The following is an 11,475-nucleotide window of genomic DNA, read 5'->3' as shown; positions in this document are numbered from 1 at the left end:
TTGGACCCTTCACCTCAGGGATTACCCCCAAGGGTAGGACCCTTCACCTCAGGGACTACCCCCTAGGGTAGGACCCTTCACCTCAGGGATTACCCCCCAGGGTAGGACCCTCACCTCTGGGATTACCCCCCAGGGTAGGACCCATCACCTCAGGGATTACCCCCCAGGGTTGGACCCTTCACCTCAGGGAATCCCCCCCACGGTTGGACCCTCCACCTCAGGGATTACCCCCTAGGGTAGGACCCTCCACCTCAGGGATTACCCCCAAGGTAGGACCCTCCACCTCAGGGATTACCCCCAAGGTAGGACCCTTCACCTCAGGGATTACCCCCCAGGGTAGGACCCATCACCTCAGGGATTACCCCCCAGGGTTGGACCCTTCACCTCAGGGATTACCCCCTAGGGTAGGACCCCTTCACCTCAGGGATTACCCCCCAGGGTAGGACCTTCCACCTCAGGGATTACCCCCCAGGGTAGGACCCTTCACCTCAGGGATTACCCCCCACTCCAACTCCTGGGCCAGTTCCGCTCAATCACCGACTCGTAACCTCAAGGATTACGCCACACGTCTGCCCCTCCTTCTGCTTTCTGCCCCCGGAGGACAGGATGAAGACTACGGCTCTGTGGATGACGATGAGTGCGTTGTGAAAGGACTTCCTGGAGGGAGGTTCTTTAGGGAGGGGAGGAGGTGGTGGGTCTGAAGTGGACTAGCAGGGCCTGGGAACCGTGTGTGAACAGTGTATCTTACGCCCAGAATTTGATCAATTTCCATTCTCATTTATTGTTACTGTGGATCATATCCAGCACTCAGGAATATATAGGCCTGCAATAGATTTCTGCTGTATTTTAGATGGTTTTTGTATTGTATTTTGACAAATTTACAATTTAATTCTTTATCAGATTTGTACTTTTGTGTGGTTTTGCAACGTAAATGTAAGCCTATTTGTTCCATGTTAATAAAACCCTTTGAATTGAACTGAACTGAATAGGACTGTGTGCTCTTCGAGATGTTACCAACATGAGTGACTCACTGGACAGGGTGTTTTAAACGGAGGGCTGTCACACACCCTGATTGCAGCAATGCCTTCTTTAGGACTATTATTGGTTAACCATTGAGGGGCCCTTTATGGGCCTACAACTCCCACACTACACCACGGTGACACCTTTGGTTAAAGCCTAGGGACAGGGGTGGATAGTATCTATAAACCCGTCGGTCTACACCCCAAAGTGGACTGGAATACATTGTTTATTTTTAGGATAGGTAGGCTATATATAGGTTCGCAGTAGTAGATAATAATAGATAGATACAAATAGACAGACAACAGAAAGACAGACTGAAGATAATAGATAGATAATAATAGACAGACAACAGAAAGACTGACTGACTGACTGACTGACTGACTGACTGACATAGAGAGATAGATGAGATCAAATTTAATTTAATTAATAATTTTTTACATTTGCCAAAAAAATATACCCGGTAGTTGACTCAAAGTCCCACCATGCACTGCGTTGGCGTTCCAGTTCCCAACAGCTGACCGAGCAGACAGTAGCAGCGGATCACAGAGAGACAGCGAGCGAGAGAGAGAGAGAGAGCGAGAGCGAGAGAGAGAGAGCGAGAGAGCGAGAGAGCGAGAGAGAGAGAGCGAGAGAGAGAGAGAGAGAGAGAGAGAGAGGAGTCCCTAGTCGGAAGCGGACGCTCACACACCGACGGACTGCTTACATTTTGGACCATATATCATTTTATTTAATCTACATCGATTATATCCCGGCGTGTTCCCCTCCCCTGGCTCTGGACGTTCGCGGCGTTTTTAAACGACCTTTTAATTGATAATTGGTGGTGTGAGTGCGTGCATTGTGTGTGTGTGTGTGTGTGTGTGTGTGTGTATGTGTGTGTGCGTGTGTGTGTGCGCGCGCGCGCGTGTGTGTGTGCATTTGGGGCAGCAGAAGTGTGCAGGACCGAAGCAGTGCCCGATGCTGAGGAATGGATAGTGTGTCTGATCGAGGGGGGAAGATGGTGGAGAGCGATGAGCCGTCGGACCCAGACCGCTGTGGTGGTGGTGGTGGTGGAGGAGAAGGAGGTGGCGCAGCCCTCCAACAGTGCGAACTCATCCAGAATATGATCGAGATCTCCATCTCGAGCTTGCAGGGGCTTCGAACCAAGTGCGCCGCGTCCAACGACCTCACGCAACAAGAAATACGCACTTTAGAGGTAACGGCACTCTCTCATAACCTTAACCCGTCCTGCCAACACACACTCCGTCGCTCAGCCTCCTGCTCCTACTCAACCCCACGCTAACGTGGACGGTGCATGGGGAAACTGCGGTGTCATGACGCCCAAAGGATGTGTGTTCAATCCCCATAGTGTACTCCCATGGTCTGCAGGCGGCGACCCCCTAAGAGGATGTGTGTGTGAATGTGTCCCGTCACGTCCCGGTGCACGGTGCTCTGTGCCGTGACACACGGCCCGGTGGACGGTCGGCTTCTACTCTCCGCCATGGTGGTCAGGCTCGGTGCTTTCTGTAAACGGTGCATGTGTAATTCTCCATGCATATTGGATGGCTTCTCTTTGTGACCTATATCTGCAGATCGAGATGTCCCTATAGCAGGCAGTGCACTGTGTGTGTGTGTGTGTGTGTGTGTGTGTGTGTGTGTGTGTGTGTGTGTGTGTGTGTGTGTGTGTGTGTGTGTGTGTGTGTGTGTGTGTGTGTGTGCGCAGCGGGATCTAACCAGCTTTCCAGCTGGTTCCCTGCAGCCGATAGACCTTCCGTTATTATTATTTTCAAGCCATTAAAATGCAAATCGTATATTTGCATTTTTTTAACTGCAACCCCAAAGGTTTAATTACTGGGTTTGCCCGTACCAGACAAGAACATCCACATGAAATGAATGCAACTCCGAAAAACGAGCAATTCTGGTTTTCCTGTACTGATAATCGTCCCTTTAATGATCATTACCGTGTTCCCGGCCCGTCAGAAGAAGGGGTTTTAAGGGGTCTGCGCTTTACGCAGCTTGGTCGTGCGTTTGGATGTTGAAATGCTGCCTGGATGCACGGCTATGACATGACATTAGTTTGCGCAGAAGACCATGGCTGTCTAGGCATAGCCATACTTTACTATACTATACTATACTATACTATACTATACTATACTATACTATACTATACTATACTATACATCATCAATGTCTTTCTACTGCCTCATTCTACTTTACCTCGCTATGCCGTGATGCTATTACTACCACTATACTATATTACTACACTGTAGTGTACTATATGGTAGTATACTATATTCAACTCTATACTATGTGGTTCTATGGTACACGGTTCTCTTCTAGTCTAGTGTAGGCTGCTAATACTAAAGGCCTACTCTACTGTAGTAGAGTAGGCAGTAAGCTGGTGCAGAGGCTAAGTCTGGCTAGCGGCCTGTCTGCACAGACCTACATATACAGGCCCTGATAAACCAACTCCTCTGCTGCTCATCTCTGTGGAGTCGCTTATGCTTTCACTGTGGCTGGTGAGAGACAGTAGTTTGTATTTTTCTGATCGAGTAGAAAACCATGAGCCTACATGTCATGGAAACGGCAGCTCGGTGTGAAGACAACGCGAGGAGCGGTGGGTGTTGGGCAGAATGGAAGGTGTTCAGCTTATTAGATCATCTTTCTGAGAGACGTGTTTGTACAGAACTCAGCATAACGTAGACATTGGGGATGTTTTCTTGGTTTGGGCATGGGCTCAATGAGGAAGTTCTGCTTCAGGGATGGTTATCTGGTTTATTGGTTTCATGTTTCGTGAGCCATTGGATTGTAAATCTGTTAATTATCTCTTAATTTCCATGATGAAACCGGATAGCGTTAGCAGCTGTGTGATTATCTTAATAAAGGGCAGGTGTAAAGGGTGAGGTATGTGGCACTGCCCTTTTGCTTTGCACTTTTAAAGTCACAACAACCTCCCTTAATCTTGTTTGTGATCATCTAATCTCTCGATGACTGTTTCACGGATGGCTGCTTGGTTTCTCAATAAAACAGTTATGTTCATATCTTATTCTTCTGAACCATGGGCAGATCGTCCGATTCCGTTCAGGCCTTAGAGTTGTGTATTTGAAATGTATTCTGGATGATGTTTCAGCCTTTAGATGTTCCTCCCAACCCCCTCCAGCCCAGAACAACCTCTTTATCCTTCGGAGTCTGGCTCGTTGTTTAGTTTTTAAGTCCTTCATGACGGACGAATGAAGGTGTTTGAAGTATTCACTGGCATCCAGAATCATTTTGACAAGCGATATCTCTAGGAATGGACTGATACACGTTTTGCATGTTGTACGAATGGCCAGAGTCTGTCTTTATACCGAGTCTTTCCTAAAATTGGACAGGAGAGTGTTTGAGGTTCACAATCTGTCGCCTCTTGCTGTTGGTTGAATCAACGGTTTATCTGCAGTGGTTCGTCAATTAACGGTTTGTTCTTCATGGTTGGCTCAATGGTTAGATTTTTGTCTCTAACTCTGTCTGTTGGTGGAGTAGTCTCTTCTCAGAGGGCTCCTTTCTGCCTCTCTCCCCCTTCCTCTCCCTGACCCTCTCTCTCTCTCTCTCTCTCTCTCTCTCTCTCTCTCTCTCTCTCTCTCTCTCTCTCTCTCTCTCTCTCTCTCTCTCTCTCTCTCTCTCTCTCTCTCTCTCTATCTCTCCCCTCTCTCTCTCTCTCTCTCTCCTTCTCTCTCTCCCTTCTCTCTCCCCTCTCTTTCTCTGCCTCCCTGTCCCTATCTCTCTGCCTCCCTCTCCATCTCCCCCCTCTCTCTCTCTCTCTCTCTCTCTCTCTCTCTCTCTCTCTCTCTCTCTCTCTCTCTCTCTCTCTCTCTCTCTCTCTCTCTCTCTCCATCTCCCCCTCCCTCGCCATCTCCCCCTCCCTCCTTCTCCCTCTCCCTCCCTCCCTACCTCACCCTCTCCCTCTCCATGCTTTGTCACCGATCTCTTGGCCAGGAAATGATGCCGCCGAGTACTTCCTGGTGTTTGTTGTCTTGGTCCGTCTGTGTGTTTTGGGACTTTATTGTTCTGCCGGACAATAGCTGTGGCAAGCTTCGGTCTGACTCTCATGCTGGAGACCAGAGGCGTCTCCAGCTGCCAGGATCATGGTCTTCTCTCATGGGAGGTCTTCAAATGGTGCACTGTATCAGACCATCTCGCAGCCAGCTCCATTAGGGCACATCGACTTGAGCTTCAGTTCGGAAGCCCTGAAACTGTTAACTCTGTTGAGGCCGGCATCCATGACTTCTCCTCCTCTGCAAGCTCCTTCTTGTTCTCCACAAGAATGCAGTGGCAGATTATTGGTGGGTTTATGTTATGTTAGCCATGTTGCGTCCTTTAAGATGTGTTTCTACCAATTTAAACCACTGACGGGGCGTCAACTAAACCCACGATGAAGACATCAGATATCTGTGTGTGTTTGTGCGTGCGTGCGTGCGTGCGTGCGTGCGTGCGTGCGTGCGTGCGTGCGTGCGTGCGTGCGTGGCCTAATATTGGAAGGTTCAGTGTTTTACGTCCAGACAATGTTCTATGTCTGTGTTCTATGTCCAATGTCTGTGTTGTCCTATGTCTGACGTCCGAGGCTCAATGTTCTATGTATGTGTTATGTGTCTTGTCTGCCATCCTAGGTTAAATGTTCTATGTCCAGACAATGTCCTATGTCTGTGTTCTATGTCCTAGGTCCTATGTCTGTGTCGTTCTATGTCTGACGTTCTAGGCACTATGTCTTATGTCTGTGTTCTATGTCCTATGTCTGATCTGATGTCCTAGGTTCAATGCTCTATGTCCAGACACTGGAGCTGAGCCTATGCTGAAAAAACTGGTTTTGTAACTTGTTGAAGGAAAGCGATGAGCGTGTCGTTTCTTCCTCCTCTTCCTTGGCCTTCTCGGAACCAGATCCTTGCCAACGCCGTCGTCCAACAATACAACCAAACATTCCTCTCACACCAGTGAAAGGACACATATCTGGCCTGATCAGTGAAAGGATGGAATCCGCCAGTCGTATTGACATGCTGTCGATTATCTCTGCGTCGTTTTCTATTTCTGAACATGTGACACCGTGACGCAATTGAGTTCTTTCAGTTATCTTTTCACCAGAGACCCTTAAAGTTCAATTGTTTGTCACAGATTCATAACCTGTTCCTCTATCAGTCCTAAACCGGTTCTTCCCGGGTTTCAACGGTGCAAACACTAGGGCATTAACCGTAAGTTGAGGAGGTAACCACGGGTTAACCGACCTCACCACAGCCTCGTAGCGGACTCACCGGGCCGCAGCCATCCACACTCGCCCATTAGCCGCGGTGCCGAGAGGAGATCGGACCATGATTACCGCTAAGAGGCCGGGGCAATAAAAGCCTTGCCAGCCCACCGGGATGAGTCAAAGTGTCCGTCACAGTTCGGACGCGTCCCCCATCATGTTGCACTCGAGAGCGGTTGAAGTGCCGCTTGGACCCACTCGACGTCGCACTCCAGCGGTTTATTGCCCCACTCCAGGCCCTGTTTGTCAGCCAGACGGATCATGCTGCCGGCGTCACCGCTGGTACTTAACGCGTCACATGTTGATCCTCCCAGGTGTGTGTGTGTGTGCGTCTGTGTTTGTGTGTGTGTGTCTGTGTGTGGGTGTCTGGTCTACTGGCATGGGCTCGTAGCACACACAAAATATTGACCTAGCGTTGGACCACGTTTGTAGGCCGTTGACCCGCCTCCTGGGAGCTGGGACGCTATTGGACGAGATTTTGCCATATTTGGCGGGAATCTTGAATGGCGGTTCGAGGATTTACATGCTAGTCTCTACCAACCACCTAAAGGCTGTTAGAGGAGCTACATGCTAGTCTCTACCAATCACCTAAAGGCTGTTAGAGGAGCTACATGCTAGTCTCTACCAATCACCTAATGGCTGTTAGAGGAGCTACATGCTAGTCTCTACCAACCACCTAAAGGCTGTTAGAGGAGCTACATGCTAGTCTCTACCAACCACCTAAAGGCTGTTAGAGGAGCTACATGCTAGTCTCTACCAACCACTTGAAGGCTGGTAGAAGAGCTACATGCTAGTCTCTACCAACCACCTAAAGGCTGGTAGAGGAGCTACATGCTAGTCTCTACCAATGACCTAAAGGCTGTTAGAGGAGCTACATGCTAGTCTCTACCAATCACCTAATGGCTGTTAGAGGAGCTACATGCTAGTCTCTACCAACCACCTAAAGGCTGGTAGAGGAGCTACATGCTAGTCTCTACCAACCACCTAATGGCTGTTAGAGGAGCTACATGCAAGTCTGTACCAACCACCTAGAGGCCGTTAGAGGAGCTACATGCTAGTCTCTAGTGAAACCCCTAGAGGCCGTTAGCTGAGCTACATGCTACTCTGTACCAACCACCTAAAGGCCTTTAGCTGAACTACATGCCAGTCTCTACCATGAACTACCTAGTGGCCGTCGGTGGAACTACAGGCTAGTCTCTTCAATATGAGATTACAAACAGACAGTCCTTGGTTAACCTCCCTAGTTGTAGAAGAAATAGTATTAGTATTAGTAGTTGTTGTTTTAGTAGTAGTAGTAGTTGTAGTAGTAGTAGTAGAAGTCGCTACACAGAACTGTCTGTGTCTGAGCAGACTCTGCCTATCTGCCTGTGTGGTATCTGAAGTTGCTCGAGCCCTTTGCTCTGAAACACGATAACGTACTGATAAGCATCGTGGTTTGCAAACAAACCTGTGTATGTGACTTTGTGTCTGTATTTAAATATGTGTATGTATCTGTGTATGTATTTCATGTGTGTGTGTATCTGTGTGAGAGAGGTTTACTTTTTTTGTCTATATGTGTGTTGCGGTGTGTCCCTGTGTTTTGTTTTACATTAATCCGGACCAAACACGCAAACTCCTGCTTCAAACCATAACTCCGGTTCTGCTTCCAGTTTGCTCTCCCAATCCGTCCCAGTGCTAACCATTACTACCCACTACTAGCCAGTGCCAACCAACCAGTGCAGTGGCCTCAGCCATCCTACCCAGCAGCAGCAGCCTCCTCCCGTCTGTTGAGTCTTCTCATGACAGCCATGAGGCCATGGTAGCCCTGTGTGCTATTGTGGCTGCGGCTATATTTAGCATGACTGCTTCCTACGCATTTTCAGGCCCGCTTGTTAAATAAGAAAATCAAATGACGCGCAGAGAAGGCACCGAGAGAGGGGGAGGAGGAGGTGAGGAGGAGTGGGGAGGAGGGCGAGAGGAGGGGGTGAGGTGTAGGAGATGGAGGGGCTGAGGAGGAGGGGGTGAGGGAGAGAAGGATGGGAGAAGGAGGAGGAGAAGGAGGGGGTGAGGGGAGGAGGAGAGGGGGAGGATGAGTAGGGGGGGAGGAGTAGGAGAAGGAGGGGAGGAGGGGGGTGAGGGAGGAGAAGGGGGGAGGAGGAGAAGGAGGGGGTGAGGAGGAGGGTGAGGTGGGGAGTAGGGGAGTGCGGGGGGGGGGAGCAAGCTCAGCCGATTGGCCGAGCTGCTGCCATGCATGACATCGCCAGCTCTGTGTCCGTCCAGAGCCTGGGGAGAGGACAATAGCGTAGCGCGGCTCACGCGACCGCCCAGGAGGGAAACATGATGCTAGTGGTAGCCGTAGCCGCCGATGCTAGCATGGCCACACCGTGTCAGCTCAAGGCCTCCTGCTGCCCTAGCTGCAGGTAGCAGAGCAGGGGCGACGGGCCTCTCCCTGCCCAGCCATGACAGCACAAGTCTGGGCCGGCGGGGCTGAGAGGAGTCCTGCTGACGAGGAAGCAGCCGGCAGCGGAGAGGCGCCCTGCGCAACCGTCAGGGGGATGAGTTGCTTCACATCCTGTCATTTAGAGCTCTGCTGTAAGGCTATTCTGGGAAGGGGGAGAGAGAGAGAGAGAGAGAGAGAGAGAGAGAGAGAGAGAGAGAGAGAGAGAGAAGGGGGGGGGGAGGGACAGAGAGACAGAGAGAGAGAGAGAGAGAGAGACAGAGAGAGAGAGAAAGAGAGAGAGAGAGAGAGAGAGAGAGAGAGAGAGAGAGAGAGAGAGAGAGAGAGAGAGAGAGAGAGAGAGAGAGAGAGAGAGAGAGAGAGAGAGAGAGAGAGAGAGAGAGAGGAGGGGGGGGGAAGGGACATAGGGTTGAGAGAGAGAGAGAGAGAGAGAGAGAGAGAGAGAGAGAGAGAGAGAGAGAGAGAGAGAGAGAGAGAGACAGAGAGAGAGAGAGAGAGAGAGAGAGAGAGAGAGAGAGAGGAGGGGGGGGAAGGGACATAGGGTTGAGAGAGAGAGAGAGAGAGAGAGAGAGAGAGAGAGAGAGAGAGAGAGAGAGAGAGAGAGAGAGAGGAGGGGGGAGGGAGAGAGACAGGGTTGAGTGAGAGAGATACATAGAAGAGAGAGAGTGAGGCATAAGGTTGAGTGAAAGAGAGAGAGTGAGAGGAGAGAGAGATGCATAGAGAATGAGAAAGGGACATAGAGTCGAGTGAGAGAGGGAGATAATACATAGCACATTAACCATAATGGACACTGTGACCACTCCTAATCTGAAGAGGTGTTTCACATAAAAAAGTCTGAAAGCATGTTTTTCTCTTAAAAAAAACTGAGTCATATGATATGATCTGTTGACAGGAAAATGATGTTGACTATATATTGACTATATGTATATATTGACTATATATTGACTATATATATATTTTTTAATATAATGACGTTATAATATGTGAAATGAGAAGCACTATTGAGTGGTTAAAGAAGGTGCCTATAAATATATCTGAAGCTGTGTGTCTTTCTGTCGTGCTGGCTACGTCTCCCGAGCTAAGCTATCGTCTTAACTCTGCGTCTGACAGTCACATTAGCCTGCGTGCTAATCTGCGCGGCCGCGGCGCCGTGTAACGCGAGCCAGCCGGCCGCGCGTTTCTTAATTACTAGAGCGCCCCGGTCCCAGCCCGCCATGCTAGCTGGAGCACCCCCGCTAGATGAAACCTTCCCCCGGTAGTCGGACCGCGAGGCTAGGACAGGAGAAGGATGGTTTATTATGTCGTCAGGCATTGTGTCGTGTGTGCATGCATGACTGGGTCCGACCCTACCCACAGATACGAATGCTTTAGTCTCATCTTTATATCTCTTCTATTATGTGTATATACTCAAAGTGTTTACCCTGTCTTTAAACAATAAGTATATACTATCTTCTCTTGCAAAAAAAGAATATAATATATATTTGTATATTTATATATGTTTATATGTATCTATAGATATCTATCTATCTATGATATAGATAGATAGATATATCCATACCTATATATAGATATATCTATATAGATATCCAGCTGTATCTAAACATATATTTATGCACTTATCTTTAGTCTATGTGTGTGTGTGTGTGTGTGTGTGTGTGTGTGTGTGTGTGTGTGTGTGTGTGTGTGTGTGTGTGTGTGTGTGTGTGTGTGTGTGTGTGTGTGTATATATAGGTGTCTATATATAGGAGAACTGTGTATTATTTATAGAGCAACCGCTGTATTAAGTGTGTGTGTGTGTGTGTGTGTGTTTGTGTGTGTATGGTGAGGTTGTGTGTGTGTCGGGGCATGTGCGTCAGCGTGTGTTGTCAGGGAAATGGGGCAGAGACCAACCTTGCAGAGCAAAGGGACAGGGGATTGGCAGCCTCTGTCGCCTCCCCCGTCCTCCTCTCCTTCCTCCTCCTCCTCCTCCTCCTCCTCCTCCTCCTCCTCCTCCTCCTCCTCCTCTCCTCCTCCTCCTCCTCCTCCTCCTCCTCTCCTTCCTCCTCCTCCTCCTCCTCCTCCTCCTCCTCCCCCTCCTCCTCCTCCTCCTCCCCCTCCTCCTCCACCTCTCTCCCGCCCCACCCTCCAGGTCCTTTGGCTGATGATAACGAGGGGGGAGAAGGGGGAGGGGGGAGGAGGGGGGGGCTGAAGAGGATGGAGGAAGAGAGAGTGGGGAAGTACAAGGATAGAGGAGGTGAAAGGAGGAGATAGGAGGTGTGAGGAGGAAGTGAGAGGAGATAGGAGGAGGAAAGGAGAAGAGCAGAGAGGAAGAGAGGAACAGGAGGTGGGAGGAGCCAGAGCAGCTATTGTCTGACCCGCGGCGTTCAGACGTCCAGCGAGCCTCTAAGCAAAGCTGTCGCCAAAGGTCATGTGACATGGCTGCTGCATGGCCAAGCCCCTGCGTCTTACTGGCTGGCTGACTGGCTGACTAGCTGGCTGACTAACTGACCTGCTGGCTGACTAACTCCTGCTGGCTGGCTGACTAACACGCCCATTGGCTCGCCCAGTGCCCCCATTGGCTACACACGTTTCATTATCGGTGTCATATATATGACGCAGTGATGTACATTGTGTTGACCTCAATATTTAATACCGGTTACTTACTTGTTACTTATATTTCCCAATCAGTGAGTGATGAATTACTTTTAATGACCAATATAGTGGCCATTGGCCCAAAAGCCGCTGACCTAGCCAGTAACAAGTCACAAGCTGCTAACTCAGGATCATAACT

At 49.6% G+C, this 11,475-nt stretch overlaps 1 protein-coding gene across 4 annotated transcripts in view; it reads left to right on the top strand.

Moving 5' to 3' along the window:
* The first annotated feature begins 1,610 nt into the window (after window positions 1-1,610).
* Window positions 1,611-11,475, top strand: part of ksr1a (kinase suppressor of ras 1a) — a 39,444-nt gene continuing 29,579 nt past the window's right edge. For all 4 annotated transcript variants that reach the window (XM_030361180.1, XM_030361179.1, XM_030361178.1 and 1 more), the window contains exon 1: window positions 1,611-2,212. In XM_030361180.1, coding sequence (XP_030217040.1) covers window positions 1,985-2,212 — 228 coding nt within the window. In that variant the 5' untranslated portion in view covers window positions 1,611-1,984. The remainder of the gene's footprint in view (window positions 2,213-11,475) is intronic.

The sequence above is a fragment of the Gadus morhua genome, chromosome 7 (genome assembly GCF_902167405.1).
Source record: "Gadus morhua chromosome 7, gadMor3.0, whole genome shotgun sequence".
Classification (NCBI taxonomy): Eukaryota; Metazoa; Chordata; class Actinopteri; order Gadiformes; family Gadidae; genus Gadus; species Gadus morhua.
The sequence above is the reverse complement of the archived record's forward strand: the minus strand, read 5'-3'. Positions and strand labels throughout refer to the sequence as shown.